General features: G+C 45.9%; 3 protein-coding genes across 4 annotated transcripts; all 3 read left to right on the top strand.

Moving 5' to 3' along the window:
• The first annotated feature begins 4,855 nt into the window (after positions 1 to 4,855).
• Positions 4,856 to 8,260, top strand: LOC114790406 (uncharacterized). Its single transcript, XM_028980458.1, has 12 exons — positions 4,856 to 5,033; positions 5,283 to 5,312; positions 5,450 to 5,485; positions 5,569 to 5,607; positions 5,699 to 5,734; positions 5,841 to 5,903; positions 5,990 to 6,031; positions 6,115 to 6,144; positions 6,236 to 6,271; positions 6,429 to 6,464; positions 6,542 to 6,619; positions 7,587 to 8,260. The coding sequence occupies exons 1-12, from the start codon at positions 4,944 to 4,946 to the stop codon at positions 7,848 to 7,850; spliced, it is 780 nt and encodes a 259-aa protein (XP_028836291.1). The 5' UTR covers positions 4,856 to 4,943; the 3' UTR covers positions 7,851 to 8,260.
• Positions 8,261 to 11,032: 2,772 nt separating this feature from the next.
• Positions 11,033 to 13,409, top strand: LOC114790268 (dentin sialophosphoprotein-like). Its single transcript, XM_028980187.1, has 5 exons — positions 11,033 to 11,065; positions 11,196 to 11,265; positions 11,345 to 11,371; positions 11,500 to 11,532; positions 11,612 to 13,409. The coding sequence occupies exons 1-5, from the start codon at positions 11,049 to 11,051 to the stop codon at positions 13,217 to 13,219; spliced, it is 1,755 nt and encodes a 584-aa protein (XP_028836020.1). The 5' UTR covers positions 11,033 to 11,048; the 3' UTR covers positions 13,220 to 13,409.
• Positions 13,410 to 14,036: 627 nt separating this feature from the next.
• LOC114790412 (spore wall protein 2-like) lies at positions 14,037 to 15,989 on the top strand. Of its 2 annotated transcripts, none has more exons than XM_028980472.1 (5): positions 14,037 to 14,069; positions 14,202 to 14,255; positions 14,391 to 14,438; positions 14,547 to 15,188; positions 15,408 to 15,989. In XM_028980472.1, exons 2-5 carry the CDS (start codon positions 14,202 to 14,204, stop codon positions 15,408 to 15,410), a joined length of 747 nt encoding a protein of 248 aa, XP_028836305.1. In that variant the 5' UTR covers positions 14,037 to 14,069; the 3' UTR covers positions 15,411 to 15,989. The 2 variants fall into 2 exon arrangements, with proteins under 2 accessions (XP_028836305.1, XP_028836313.1); XM_028980480.1 differs by having other exon boundaries at positions 15,405 to 15,989.
• Positions 15,990 to 16,453: the final 464 nt, after the last annotated feature.

Raw genomic sequence — 16,453 nt, 5'->3', positions numbered from 1 at the left:
GTGATGGTATTGTGGTGTGATGTAGAGTGGTGTAACAGTGAGAAGGTGTGATGGTATTGTAGTGTGATGTAATGGTGTAGCAGTGAGAAGGTGTGATGGTATTGTAGTGTGATGTAATGGTGTAACAGTGAGAAGGTGTGATGGTATTGTGGTGTGATGTAGAGTGGTGTAACAGTGAGAAGGTGTGATGGTATTGTGGTGTGATGTAGAGTGATGTAGCAGTGAGAAGGTGTGATGGTATTGTGGTGTGATGTAGAGTGATGTAGCAGTGAGAAGGTGTGATGGTATTGTAGTGTGATGTAATGGTGTAACAGTGAGAAGGTGTGATGGTATTTTAGTGTGATGTAATGGTGTAACAGTGAGAAGGTGTCATGGTATTGTAGTGTGATGTAGTGGTGTAACAGTGAGAAGGTGTGATGGTATTGTAGTGTGATGTAATGGTGTAACAGTGAGAAGGTGTGATGGTATTGTGGTGTGATGTAGAGTGGTGTAGCAGTGAGAAGGTGTGATGGTATTGTAGTGTGATGTAATGGTGTAACAGTGAGACGGTGTGATGGTATTGTAGTGTGATGTAGTGGTGTAACAGTGAGAAGGTGTCATGGTATTGTGGTGTGATGTAATGGTGTAACAGTGAGAAGGTGTGATGGTATTGTAGTGTGATGTAGTGGTGTAACAGTGAGAAGGTGTGATGGTATTGTAGTGTGATGTAATGGTGTAACAGTGAGAAGGTGTCATGGTATTGTAGTGTGATGTAGTGGTGTAACAGTGAGAAGGTGTGATGGTATTGTAGTGTGATGTAGTGGTGTAACAGTGAGAAGGTGTGATGGTATTGTAGTGTGATGTAATGGTGTAACAGTGAGAAGGTGTGATGGTATTGTAGTGTGATGTAGAGTGGTGTAACAGTGAGAAGGTGTGATGGTATTGTAGTGTGATGTAGTGGTGTAAGAGTGAGAAGGTGTGATGGTATTGTAGTGTGATGTAGTGGTGTAACAGTGAGAAGGTGTGATGGTATTGTAGTGTGATGTAATGGTGTAACAGTGAGAAGGTGTCATGGTATTGTAGTGTGATGTAATGGTGTAACAGTGAGAAGGTGTGATGGTATTGTAGTGTGATGTAGTGGTGTAACAGTGAGAAGGTGTGATGGTATTGTAGTGTGATGTAGTGGTGTAACAGTGAGAAGGTGTGATGGTATTGTAGTGTGATGTAGTGGTGTAACAGTGAGAAGGTGTGATGGTATTGTAGTGTGATGTAGTGGTGTAACAGTGAGAAGGTGTGATGTATTGTAGTGTGATGTAATGGTGTAACAGTGAGAAGGTGTGATGGTATTGTAGTGTGATGTAGAGTGGTGTAGCAGTGAGAAGGTGTGATGGTATTGTAGTGTGATGTAATGGTGTAACAGTGAGAAGGTGTGATGTTATTGTAGTGTGATGTAATGGTGTAACAGTGAGAAGGTGTGATGGTATTGTGGTGTGATGTAGAGTGGTGTAGCAGTGAGAAGGTGTGATGGTATTGTAGTGTGATGTAAAGGTGTAACAGTGAGAAGGTGTGATGGTATTGTGGTGTGATGTAGAGTGGTGTAGCAGTGAGAAGGTGTGATGGTATTGTAGTGTGATGTAATGGTGTAACAGTGAGAAGGTGTGATGGTATTGTAGTGTGATGTAGTGGTGTAACAGTGAGAAGGTGTGATGGTATTGTAGTGTGATGTAATGGTGTAACAGTGAGAAGGTGTGATGGTATTGTGGTGTGATGTAGAGTGGTGTAACAGTGAGAAGGTGTGATGGTATTGTAGTGTGATGTAATGGTGTAGCAGTGAGAAGGTGTGATGGTATTGTAGTGTGATGTAATGGTGTAGCAGTGAGAAGGTGTGATGGTATTGTAGTGTGATGTAGTGGTGTAACAGTGAGAAGGTGTGATGGTATTGTGGTGTGATGTAATGGTGTAACAGTGAGACGGTGTGATGGTATTGTAGTGTGATGTAGAGTGGTGTAACAGTGAGAATGTGTGGTAGTGTACAATAAAGTTCATTTCAGCTGTGCTAAATGGGGGTCATGTGACTGTTGGGCTGAAAAAGGCGGGACTGCTGGGGTGACCTGTAACTACCGTCTCCATATAGATGCTCCTATATACAGACTGACTCATGTGGTCACTTCAGGCTTCAAATGGACTGAACAAGCTCCCCCACCCCATCACCCACACACAGTGTGAAAACCTAAAGATTATATATGTATTTCATCCTGAGATTATATTACACAGGCAGGAGGTAAGAGCAGAAAATACACACACACACACACACACACACCATTTATAAAGCTGCTTTCTCTCTCATGCTCCTCAGGACGACTAAGCGGACGCTTCAGCCCATTTTTCCTGGTTATAGATATTTTTTCTTCGGTTAGAAATGAAGAGCCGAACATTGCTGTTGTTCTCTTTGCTGGTCGTCACACACACACTGCCGGTGAGTCCGCGCACACACACACACACACACACTCACAGAATGTGGTACTTTCATTTTTAATGGCACGTTAAAAACTGTACAACAGTCTGGTCTTATTACATATTTAATCATTCGTTCTGCTGCTCCGGAGGTACAAAACTACAACAATATACGATGGAGTAACATCTTCTACACAGAAATACCAGTTTACAGAGTGAGCGCCACCGCTGTTCAGGTGCGCAGTTGCGAGGCTGAATGTGGCAGCTCAGATGTTCAGGAGAGTGATGGTCCTGGTCTGCAGACAGCAGGTCCGTGTCCAGGGTGTGAGGGATCGGCGATGATCTTCCTGAGAGGGACAGGTCCTGGATGGAGGGCAGGGGGACACCGAAGATCTTTTCTGCCACTCCATTCCAGACCGTGGAGGACTGTGGATCAGTTGCTGATCACGTCATGATTTGATGATGCTTTCAGTAAAGTTTAATCCAGTAAAGTGAATATTGGTTCCTGTAACAGATACACAGAAGTATTTCCACGTTACACAAGGTCCTCATTGAGATGCACACATTACACCAATGTGTGTGTTCTTCAGCTACACAGAGGTACACACACACTTAGAACATCCATGGCGCACGGGACTAAGGTCCAACTGTGCGTACCTGTTCTTCAGATTCCCGAGGCTGCATTTAGGGGAGGGGCTGCGTTTAGGGGAGGGGCTACGTTCAGGATTAGAAATCTCTTGTTACACAGAAGGAAAACGTGTGAAATTCTCTCTTTCTAGACGAACCTGCGTCAGAGACTGGTATTTACCTCAGAGGAGCTGGAGGCAAGACACACACACACACACACACACACACACTTTCAGGAACAGATGTGTGAAGGCGTTTGTGGATAAACTTCTATCTGCTCTTCTTCAGTCCACTGAGGCTGAAGATTCAGAAGAGGGCGGGGCTGGTGAGGAGGAGGAGGAGGAGGAGGAGGAAGAGGAGGTACTTCAGCATTTGTTTACTCTTTTTATTTTGTTTGTTGTCTGTTAAAATTATTTTTTTCGTTTCATCAGACCAGCCCAGATGTCAATGGTAGCAATTCAACAGTGACAGGAAGTGATGTCACTGTCACCCCGCCCACAAACTTTGGCCCGCCCAGTGTGGATAGCAACGTGACACTCGATGCAGTGACCTTCACCTTCACTGAGGATGAAGAGGGCCAGAGCAGCGCAGATGGTGCAGCTCTCATCACCGAGTCCACCACCGGGCCAGTCGACCCCACACACACTCCTGAGCAGAACCCACACACCGCGTCCAACCTCGCGCTGTACGCTGATGTTGAGGCTGAGCCAGGAACTGTCCCCCAGTCAGACCCGTCCCCATCCAGTCCTGAGCCGTCCGCAACGACCTCACTTCCTGTCCTACCTGAGGATGGTGGAAACGTCTCCGGCCCCGAGCATCTGACCTCCGACCTTCTACAACCGACAAACGCCACCTACAGCACTGAGGCGACGCCCCAACCTGAGCCCAACTCTGAGGAGAAAGTCCTTTTGTCTCCCAGGACCCCCCAGGACGGCGAGAAGGAGAAGAGTGATTATTCAGAAGAGGAGAGCGACATCAATTCATTCCCCACCGAGCACTCGACTCCTGCACCGGGAATCAGTCCGGAATCGATTCCCAGGAGCGAATCAGCTGCCCCTGTCAGCAGCCACGCCCCCCTGCCGGCCCCAGCATCCAATCACAGCGCGAACGAAGTGGTCAGTTCCAAAAGCAAGCAGAGAAGCAAAGAGGCGGAGCCAAAGTTGAAGTTCTTCTCCAGCTTCTACAGAGTCCCAGATTCTCCGGCCGTGATGCCCAGCACCTGGACGGCGTTCCTGCGTTCGCTGGCCGCGCCCACGCTCCCACACGCCCGGAGACACGCCCTCATCTACCCCGTGGTCACCCTGCGCCGCGGGAAATGACGGCTCGACTTGTATTAACGTCAAATAAAACTCTGTTCATGACAGCGGCGGCTCCGTCTCGTTTTTAACAAGCACCTCAGTTCTTCACTAAATTCACACTAAATTCACACTAAATTCACACTAGTAAAGTGTGTGATCGGAGAATCAGAATCCTGATTATTATCTCCAATAAAATCCAGTCTGAGGTCCTGATCTGAGATGGTTTTTCTATTTATAGCAATGCAAAAAAAATCTCCCATTTCCATCTCCCTCAGGCACCATCTCATGATTTCATCCGTGTGCTTAGTGATCAGGATCCAGAAGGTCTGGTGGTGAGCGCCATCTCTGGGGACCAACAAATCTAAGGGTGGGGATTTGGGTGGTGTGTGTGTGGGGGGGACAATGTGACCGAAAACAACAAACAGGAAGCTGGTGGCATCCTGGTGGCTGTGATGGGCGGGGCTGTGGGTGGAGGGCACCCCTCTGAGGATGATGAGACGAGCAGATGACAAGAATCGGCCCGTAAACAAATTGCGTAAAAAAAGCCTCCCCCACACACGCTGGTGTAGATATCAGCAGGCAGAGATGCTCCTCCAGCAGATGCAGCGCAGCTTCAGGACCATGCTGGTTACCATAGCAACCACCTGTCTTCTGGCCCTGGCGGCGACCAGTCCCGTAAGTAGCTTTTTCAGTACTTCTTCTCTGGCGTTCCGCTCGGCGGCCACAGGGTGTCACCAGAACAGCAGGAACCTGGTAACCTGCAGAAGGTTTGATGGTTGCTGGAGGTGGTTAATAAAGACACTTAATAAGAAGGCTGATTATAGGTGGATTTATTCTCTTTAAGTCAGTGTGACTTTATGGCATAAAAAAATCTATTCAGTTGCATTGATGGTATTTTTTGGTGACTGTTGAATGTGTGTGTAGGTCCCTCCGGCGCAGTACGAGCAGTATCCTGTGAGTAACCTCCGTCTGGTCAGAATGAGCAGCGTTTTCTGAGGTTCATGTGAAGTGAATGAACATTTGTGTCCGGTTCTTCCTCCACCTCCATCTCCACCTCCACCTCCGCTCCTGTTCCTCTGCTTTTCTCTCAGATGTTTCCGTCTCCAAATGCAACCGAGCAAAGAAACGTGAGTTGGCAAAATAACCAAGAAATGGGAACAAAGTGAACGATTGTGTAGACCGGCGTTCATCCTCTCCTCCTCCACCTCAGGTTCTGCCCACAGAGCCCGCAGCTGTACTGAGGAACCAGGTGAGGAACATTTCTGCTTTTTCAGTTCAGTGTCGGTTTAACTGAATTCTGGATCAGATCAGTCGAACGCTGTACCCATCTGTTCACGTAGGTTGACACCACAACTGCAATTGTAGCAGAACAGACAGTGAGTCTCTCACACACACACACACACACACACACACTCACACACACACACACACACACAATGCTGTGTTTCTCGGTGCTCACACAATCCCGTACGCCATCTTCAGGATGCTGCGCCTCCGACAAGCAGCTCTTCAGAGTCCGACACGTCAGAGAGCCAGTCGAGCGAGGTGCACACACGCACACACACACACACACACACACACACACACACACTCGTTCACGTACCGCTGCAACTGACTTGTTTCTTCATCAGAGCTCCCCTGAGGACACCAGTGAGGAATCACCGGAGAACCTAGTATGAAAACACACACATTGCGTGTATTGCTGGTCCCCTGTTGAATCTGTGTGCTGATTTGATGAACTGTCTGTGACCCTCAGGCATTGGAACAGATGATCCCACCTGATCAGGTGACTTCCTGGACTGGACACACACACAGTATTAGCATATAAAGCACACAACGTGTAGACCAGCAGCTCCCGTTTCTTTTTCATGTTGCAGATGACAGAGCTTCAGCCTTCAACCACTGAAGACACGGTCTGTAAAAAAAACACTTAAACTTGACTATAGCAACATGTCAAAGATTACAGAACAAAATCTGAAGCGTTTTCAACTTTATCGAGCTGTGCATTTGAGGTGTGACCTTTCGCGGTCGTAATCCCTGTGTCCATAAAGAAATTTGTTTTTGCTTCAGACATCAGAGGAAATAGCTGTGGCTGCCGAGCCCCAGGTAATATTAAGCACTGGTATTATACTGCCAACACTTGAAATGTGCACTTAAACACTGAATCCATTTCTTTTAATCAGCTGCTGCAGCGGGGCGGGGTGGAGTCTGATGGAGAAATGCAAGATGACAGCCGAGGGGGAGATGAGATATGGCACAAGGTACGACACTGAGCTAACACTCACTTTCAAACATTCTGACAACTTTCCTGCAACCAACATTCACTCAATCACCTACTAACATTCAGACAACATACATTCAACATTTTCCAAACCACCTACAAACTTTCATGCAATCATCTATAAACAATCCCACAGCCTACAAACAAAATTCTCTGTACCACCTACTCATTTTCATACAATCACCTATTAACATTCACACAACCGATAAACAATATTCTCTGAACCTCCCACCCACTTTTCTGCAATCACCTACTAACATTCACGTAACCAACAGCCAACATTCTCTGAACAACCTACCCACTTTCACACAATCACCTACTAACATTCATACAACCTACAAACAACATTCTCTGAACCACTTACAAACTTTCACACAATCACCTACTAACATTCATACAACCTACAAACAACATTCTCTGAACCACTTACAAACTTTCACACAATCACCTACTAACATTCATACAACCTACAAACAACATTCTCTGAACCACCTACTCATTTTCATACAATCACCTACTAACATTCACACAACCAATAAACAATATTCTCTAAAACTCCCACCCACTTTCACACAATCACCTACTAACATTCATACAACCTACAACCAACATCCTCTGAACAACCTACCCACTTTCACGCAATCACCTACTAACATTCCCACAACGTACATCCAACATTCTCCAAACCCACCCACCCTCAGTCATTCAATCATCTACTAACCACCTACCCACATTCATTTAATCATCTACTAACATTCATACAACCTACAAACAACATTTTCTGAACCACCTACCCATTTTCATACAATCACCTACTAACATTCACACAACCTACAGCCAACATTCTCCAAACCACCTACAAACTTTCATGCAATCACCTACTAACAAACTTTCTGCCAACATGATTACCACATCCTGACCTTAATTCTCCATTTATTCCATGACAGAGGAAGATTGGGGTTCTCAACCAGATTCCCTTTAACACCCATCCCTTGGTTGCTGTTGGATTTGCTCCTCTGGCAGCCACTAGGGCTGCTCCCCTGGAGACGAAGGTCACCGACAGTGTGGAGAGCAGGGAGTGTTTGTTAATGACAGATAATGGAGGGTGTGTTCAGGATGGTCAACTGGGTCCTACTGCTAGGGACAACCAGCCAGACCCAAGCCATGGTCTTCAGACAATGGCTGAAGAGCGAGGAGAGCTCCACCTGTAGAAGAACCAACTTCCGTTTCTGCTTTTCTATATATTTTTAAAACTGCTAACATATCATAGTTGCTCTGACATGAATCCATTTAAACCGAACAGCTGAGCCACTTTAAACCTAGATGTCTGTGTGGGTGTGTAGAGTGGAAGTTCTCTGCAGTCTGGTTGCAGATGAGGTTAACATCTGACCTGAACCCTGCAGGGACCGTTTACAGCTTCTGAACTGAATTTCAGAACGGGGGACATCACACCTTGCTGCAGCTTTAAATAGAAACGTGTGGACGTTGTTTCGTTTGATGCCATTGATGTCCAGTTGCTGCCTGCCTGTCCCACCTTCTCACGTCTTCTGGTTTTCATTAGAATGTGGTGGACAGATATAAATACCACGCCAATTTTCATCCGAGTGAATAAAACACTGCTGTACAACCTGCTGCCTTTTCTCATGAAACGAAACACACCTTCAACACACTGGCGGGGTGTCAGACTGGGCGTGTGAGGATTTAAACAGTTTTATTGCAGCTCCGCCAGTGAAGCACGTTTCAGACAGACTGGGGTGACTCTTCCCCGATATCTCCAAATATCATTAAATAATAGAGTGTAAATTATGATCAGCACTTCACAATGACAGGTACTCAGAATACTTTTAGAATACATGTAAAGTAAACCATCGCCGGGGCAGTGGGGACCTAGCGGTTAAGGAAGCGGCCCCGTAATCAGGAGGTTGCCGGTTCGAATCCTGATCCGCCAAGGTACCACTGAGCAAAGTACCGTCCCCACACACTGCTCCCCGGGCGCCTGTCATGGCCGCCCACTGCTCACTCAGGGTGATGGTTAAATGCAGAGGACACGTTTCACTGTGTGCACCGTGTGCTGTGCTGCTGTGTATCACAAGAGACAATCGCTTCACTTGATCAAGAACAATGTACAGTACAGGTCTAAAGTTTCATCTTCTCATTCAACGTGTGTTCTTTATCTTCATGACCAGTTACGTTGGTTGATTCTCACTGAAGGCATCAAAACTATGAATGAACACATGTGGAGTTCTGTACTTAACAAAAAGTGGAGACCTGACCTCCACAGTCACCGGACCTGAACCCAATCCAGATGGTTTGGGGTGAGCTGGACCAACAAGTGCTAAACACCTCTGGGAACTCCTTCAAGACTGTTGGAGAAGCATTTCAGATGACGACCTCTTGAAGCTCATCGAGAGAATGCCAAGAGTGTACAAAGCAGTAATCAGAGCAAAGAAACTAGAATATAAAACATGTTTTCACTTATTTCACCTTTTTTTGTTAAGTACAGAACTCCACATGTGTTCATTCATAGTTCTGATGCCTTCAGTGAGAATCTACCAACGTAAATGGTCATGAAGATAAAGAAAACACATTGAATGAGAAGGTATCCAAACTTTTGGCCTGTACTGTATATTACCCAAAAATGGTTAATGCACTGCTGACAAATTAGCATGAATATTGTTTACTTTTTTATTCTATTAACATTCTCTTTATATAAATAAACAATGTAACATGGTTCATTTATGAATAAATTGTCATGTCAATATAGCCTCTGAGGTCCCTCTCCAACTGACCACCCCACCACTGACCATGGAACCACACACTTTACTTTTATCCAAAGCGACTTACAGGAGGACGACACCAGAAATTCTTCGTTTGGTTTCTATAGATTTTGAGCGACAAAACTAAGAGCCCTGATAAGGCCGAACTTGTCAAGAATAGAACATGCTGGGGAATTGTTAAGTGCTAAATGAAGAAAAAAAAAATATATATATATTATTTTGTGAGTGTGTGCATGTGTGTGTGTGTGTGTGTTAGATTCGTCTGAAATACTTTTTGAGGATGTTCAGCTGCTTCTTAAAGGTGCTGGTAGTCTCGGCTAGTCGAATGGAGCAGGACAAGTTGTTCCACCAGCCAGGGACAACAAAGGGGAACAGAGTGGATTGGGACCGGAGACCCTGTGAAGAGGGAATTTTCAGTCTTGTTTCGTGTGCAGATCTGAGAGGGCGTGCAGGAGTGTAACTAGCTAGTAGTGTGTTGGTGTAAGAGGGTGCACTTCCATTTACAGCCCTGTAGGCATATTTGGACCATCTGGAGGGGTTTTATGGTGACTGCAGAGGCTCCAGCCAGGAGAGAGTTACAATTGTCCAGTTTAGAGATGACCACTGCCTGGACAAGGTGCTCTACCAACTCTACTACTGGTCATGAAAGCAGCTCCACAAGTATCAGAACCTCCGCAGGAAGATCTACACAAGGTCCTTCTTCTGACCACTCCACTGCACACCGCTCCACCACCGGCGCTTCTCTCAGTGCTTCTGCTGGCCCGTTTACTAGCTGTTCTTCAGTAAAGCCTCTGACTTTGAAGTTCAGAGACAGACGGGCTGTTAAAGTTTGACCATTAGGAAAAAATAACCGTATTTTTCCTACGGCCAGAAGGATACATTTCCTTTAAAAAAAAGAATGAAACAAGCTCATAAAAGCAAAAGCTCCACTGATGTCATTCAGCACTTCTGAGCTCGGCTCTAGGCCGAACTGTACAGCAATTACAGTCCAGCAGCTGGACTCAGAACCGGGCCGGGTACTCGCCGACCTGCGCTCGACCACAGATGGTGAGGAGGTCACGTTCTCAGGGACTCGGGACGCGGCATGAGCTTGTTGGTCCCTCGGTTTACCTGCTGGGTGTTGTGGACAGTTTAGATGTTATTATGAGAATGTGTATTATGATTTGCTCAAAATGAACGAGTATTATGGTTATAATGGCACGTTATGTTTAGTATGGGAGGGTGTGTGTGTGTGTGTGTGTGATAAGAGGAGTGTGTGTGTGGATTGTCAGGGTGTTTCAGCCACGTTGTGAAAGTCTGCTCAGTAGAATATCTAATGAGCGTTAAATTCGATGTTATATTAGAAGACATCAGAGTGTGTGTTTGTGTTTTTGTGTGTGTGTGTGTGTGTGTGTGTGTGTGTGTGTGTGTGTGTGTGTATGATTACAGACAGACAGAGCAGATGAAGTATCACTTGTGCAAAACCAGATCATTAGAGCAGGTGGTGTCCCACTTATTACTGTCCACAGGGGGCTCTTAGCACTAAATACACCTGTGTGTGGGTGTGAGTGTGTAGTGGGTGGGGGTCAATATAAAGGTCTACTGCTCCCAGCTAGCCTGTCCACCTTCAGGAAGAAGAGGAGGAGAAGAGGAATGGGGAGATCTGAGAGGTAGGCCTCTTCCAGACATCCACGCTTTTTCCATCACTGGTCAGCGGCCCTGCTGAGGAGATGTGATGGTGGTGGTGGTGGGATGTAGGAGAGGTTCAGGGTCACTGTTTTTATTGCCTCGTATCTGCAGGAAGAAGATGAGGATGATGATGATGCACCTGATGCTCTTTGGTTTGATTGGCAGCATCAGTGCCCTACCGGTAGGTCAGACACTTGTTCACTGAACGGGAGATCTCTGCATGCGTCTGATGAAACGCCCTTCTTCTCGCTCTGTTCCAGACCCCCCGTGAGGAGGGCAGAAGTGCAGTAAGTTGTCCTCTCGCTGGTGTGTGTGTGTGTGTGTGTGTGTGTGTGTGTGTGTGTGTGTGTGTGTGTGTGGTGAGAGAGATGGTGCCGTTTAGTGATTGTGGGTGAAAATGTGATTAATTTTGCAGGGCAGTGGGGATGGGTGGAAGGAAACTGGACAGGTAATAAAAACCACGACTGTCATTCTCAGGGTCACTGAGTTGCTTGCTATCTTTGGGAATTTTGTTGATTTTGTTTTAGGCTCTTCTGGAGTCACACTGGCCTCCCATAGATAATGTGGTCGCTACTGAGGGGTCAGGACTTGCTCTCACGGCTGAAGAGTTTGTGATGATGACTGGAGCTGTGACCCTTCCTCAAAATGCATCTGCATTCAAGAGCAGCTCTAACAATGAGCCAGAAAACCGAACCAGCACCTCTACCTCCAATATCTGGACCACAAACTCTACTAGTGAACACTGGAATAGAAGTTCTACTACTGACCTATCAACAATCAACTCTACAACTGACCATTCGACCACTGTGACCCACAACTCTTCTACAGACCGCTCAACTAGCCACTCTACAACTAACCTCTCAACCAAAGACTCCACTAATAATCTCACAATCCCAAACTCTGTTACTGACCTATCGACCAACCTTTCTACAACTCGCAACTCTACAACTGACCCCTCAACTCACCACTCTACAACTGACCCCTCAAGTGCGCACTTTGCTGTTGACCTCTCAACCAACCCCTCTCCTACTGACCACTCCATTCCAAACTCTACTACAGCAGACCTAACTAACCACCACTCAACCACAAACTCCTTGACCGAGCACACAAATTCCAACTACTCAACAACTGGTCACAAAAGGAGATCCACTCAGATCAAAAACTCCACAGGAAGATCTACACACAGTCCTGACAACTCAACTACACACCACTCTACCACCAGTGCTTCTTCTCACAGCTCCACCCACAGCTCTGTTGACATCTCCTTTGGACATAGTGCCAGCAGGCAGAGCACTCCGTTTGAGCTGGATGGTGAGGTGGACTCAATCCTGAGCAAGCCACATCAGGCAGAAACATCTGCCAGCTTTGTGAAGACGAGTGATCGTAGAAATCTGGATGAGGATGATGATGGGATGCAAGGAGATGACCCAGGAAGTCACAGCAGCAGTCCAGACATGCACGATTCCTGCAACAGTGACTCAGAACCTTGTAATCGAGATGACTCCAGTGATTCCAGTTGTTCTAGCAGCTCAAGTGACTCAAGCAACTCTTGTGATTCCAAAAGCTCAAGCGATTCAAGTGACTCAAGTTGTTCTAGTAGCTCAAGTGACTCGAGTGATTCAAGTGACTCAAGTTGTTCTAGTAGCTCAAGTGACTCGAGTGATTCAAGTGACTCAAGTTGTTCTAGTAGCTCAAGTGACTCGAGTGATTCAAGTGACTCAAGTTGTTCTAGTAGCTCAAGTGACTCGAGTGATTCAAGTGACTCAAGTTGTTCTAGTAGCTCAAGTGACTCGAGTGATTCAAGTGACTCAAGTTGTTCTAGTAGCTCAAGTGACTCAAGTGATTCAAGCAACTCTTGTGATTCCAGCAGCTCAAAGTCAAGTGACTCCAGTGATACAAGTTCTTGTGATTCAAGCGACTCCAGTGATTCAAGCGACTCCAGTGATTCAAGCGACTCCAGTTCATGTGATTCAAGTTCATCAAGTGATTCTAGCAAATCGTGTGATTCAAGTGATTCCAGCAATTCACACGACTCAAGTGATTCCAGCGAGTCATGTGATTCAAATGATTCTAACAGTTCATCTAAATTGTGCCAAAAAGATTCACATGACCAAAGCAGCAGCAGCAGCCAATGAGAGTTTCAGTATTTACTCATACTTTACACAACTGTAGGTCTCGATACATAGTCCATACGCATTTCCCCCTTAGAACAAAAGTATATGCTTAACTGAGGCACCAAAGTCAGTGTTAAAAACAGATCAGGAAGTGCAGTTAAGCGTGGTGGTGTATATTCTGCAGGCAAGGGAAATAAAACTGAATTTGATATTTCTGTGTGAGACTTTTTGTGAGAATTTTTGTGTAAGTTGGTGCTGATCGAATTGTTTGTTAGTTTGTGTGCATGTGTGAGTGGGCGTGCAGCGTGTGTGATCGCGAGTGTGTGCGGCGCTGCTTTTGAAGAACAGACAGCTAAGGCAGTAAAATCTCAACCACGTCTGGGTCACGTCCCGTATTCCAGAGGTTTCCTCCCCTCGGTCATTCTTAGAACATTCCCTCAGCTGACATCACACAACAGCCACGGGTCAGGGATTGCTGGTGGAACGAGGAGAATTTTCACTAGAAACCATGTTAATACACACACACACATGGTTTAGTTTTCTAATCCCGTAACCAGACCCTTAACCTCAGGAAAGTGCAGAACATTTACATATATTTTACATTAAAAGCTATTTTGCCAGTGAGAAGGAATTTGGGATAGAAACACTCAGAGCATAAAAACGGAAGCAGATTTTAATAAAGAAGCTGACATCACGCTGACCACACGGCGGCTCATTAACTCACTTTAATAAAACACCCACCAGACAGCACAACAAAGCCTCCCTGTGATGTCACACGCGGCCGTGCTCTGATTGGTCAGGCTGGGTGTTTAAATTGGAGCAGAAAGGCAAGAGTTCTGGACGATCAAGAACGCCACCCTGAAAACTCGAGGTAACTTCATTGTCAGACCTTTAACTGGGAAACTGGGAGCTAGAACTGTTACTTTAACGCTGTGTGTCTGTGTGTGTGTGTGTGTGTGTGTGTGTGTGTGTGTGTGTGTGTGTGTGTGTGTGTGTATTACAGATGCGAGTGACATTAATGCTGGTCTGTCTGCTGGCTGCAGGCCTCGCCCTCCCTGTGTGTATTTCTATCCTACATCCCTGTCTTTTAATATGAACTAGAATTGGTGTAAAACCAGAGTAAATGGAATTAGTGGGACGTTTCCTGATGTGATCAGAGTTTCTAACTGTGCAACACGTCTGTTGTGCACAGATGCACCAAAAACGTGTGACTCGGTCAGAGAGCGCAGAGGATGGAGGGGTGAGATACACACACGCACACACACACTCACACTCACACACACACACACACACACACACACACACAACACACACACTTTACCTAATGCGGATATTCTCCTTCTGATAGAGCGAGTCCAGTGAAAACTCCAGTGATGAAGGAGGGGAGTATAAGGAAGAGGAGAGAGGGCAGGAGGGAGGAAGTGACGGGGAGGAAGAAGGAAAAGAGGGTGATGAAGGTGAAGAGGAAGCAGGGGGTGAGAATGAGGAAGATGAAGAAGAGGCGGAAAAAGAGAAAGACGGTGAAGGAAAAGAGACTGGGGCAGAGGAAGAAAGTGAAGGGAAAGAAGGTGATAGAGATGAAGATGAAGAAGATGAGGGACAGAGTGAAGGAGGAGACAGTGAGGAAAAACAGAGTGATGGAAATGAACATGAAGAAGAGGAAGGAGAGAGTGAAGGAGGAGACAGTGAGGGAAAACAGAGTGATGGAGATGAATATGAAGAAGAGGAAGGACAGAGTGAAGGTGGAGACAGTGAGGGAAAAGACAGTGATGCTGAAGGAGGGGATGAGGAAGAGGAGGGCAGAGATGGAGATGAAGGTGAGAGTGAAGCAGATGAGAGTGATGAAGGAGGAGAAGGGGGTGGGGAAGCTTATGAAGAAAATGGAGGGAGTGATAAAGGTGACGAAGGACAGGAGGAAGAGGGGAATGCTGAGGATGGAGAAGATGAAGAGCTGACAGCAGATCCTGAAGATGAGAGAGAGAAGTCTGTGGTGAGTCTGTGTATCCGTGCAGATGTTTGTTTCTGTAGGTTACACACTCTGTAGTCGTGTGGTGGTGTCAGTACCCGATCTGTACCGCCTGTACCATTCCGCACATACTTGATAAATGGTGGCATTGCCAGTGCTAGCAGTACAGATGTGTTTTCAGAAGATGTTGAAGATTATATTAACATTTTTTCTGTCTTTCTATTATTCTATTATTTTAAGTAGTAGACCAAAATGGCACAGTTGAGTCAGCAGAGAGACAAGAACGTGAGTGCAGGATGCTGGAACCACCCAGAGGCTGAACATTCATGACAAAACCAGAGACCCAACAAGTCGACAGATCCAACGAACACAGAGACCCAACAAGTCAACAGATCCAACGAACACAGAGACCCAACAAGTCAACAGATCCAACAAACACAGAGACCCAACAGATCGACAGATCCAACAAACACAGAGACCCAACAAATCGACAGATCCAACAAACACAGAGACCCAACAAGTCAACAGATCCAACGAACACAGAGACCCAACAAGTCGACAGATCCAACAAACACAGAGACCAAGCAAGTCGACAGATCCAACAAACACAGAGACCAAGCAAGTCGACAGATGTAACAAACACAGAGACCCAACAAGTCGACAGATGCAACAAACACAGAGACCCAACAAGTCGACAGATGCAACAAACACAGAGACCCAACAAGTCGACAGATCCAACAAACACAGAAACCCAACAGATCGACAGATCCAACAAACACAGACCCAACAAGTCGACAGATCCAACAAACACAGAAACTCAACAAGTCAACAGATCCAACAAACACAGAAACCCAACAGATCGACAGATGCAACAAACACAAAGACCCAACAGATCGACAGATCCAACGAACACAGAGACCCAACAAATCGACAGATGCAACAAACACAAAGACCCAAAAGATCGACAGATCCAACAAACACAGAAACACAACAAGTCGACAGATCAAAAACACATAGACCCAACAGATCAACAGATCCAACAAACACAGAGACCCAACAAGTCGACAGATGCAACAAACACAGAGACCCAACAAGTCGACAGATCCAACGAACACAGAGACCCAATAAATCAAGACCTCCAAACAGAGACCCAACATAGATAAATAAAAACATGTAATAAAACCAGTGTGCATACAAAGCCGAAGAATATTTGCTTATATTTTGTGTAAATAAATGTTTTTTTAATATTTCAGCAGTGCATGTTGACAGTGCGAGCCTACAGGACCATC

This window comes from Denticeps clupeoides, chromosome 1 (genome assembly GCF_900700375.1).
Source record: "Denticeps clupeoides chromosome 1, fDenClu1.1, whole genome shotgun sequence".
Taxonomy (NCBI): domain Eukaryota; kingdom Metazoa; phylum Chordata; class Actinopteri; order Clupeiformes; family Denticipitidae; genus Denticeps; species Denticeps clupeoides.
The sequence above is the reverse complement of the archived record's forward strand: the minus strand, read 5'-3'. Positions and strand labels throughout refer to the sequence as shown.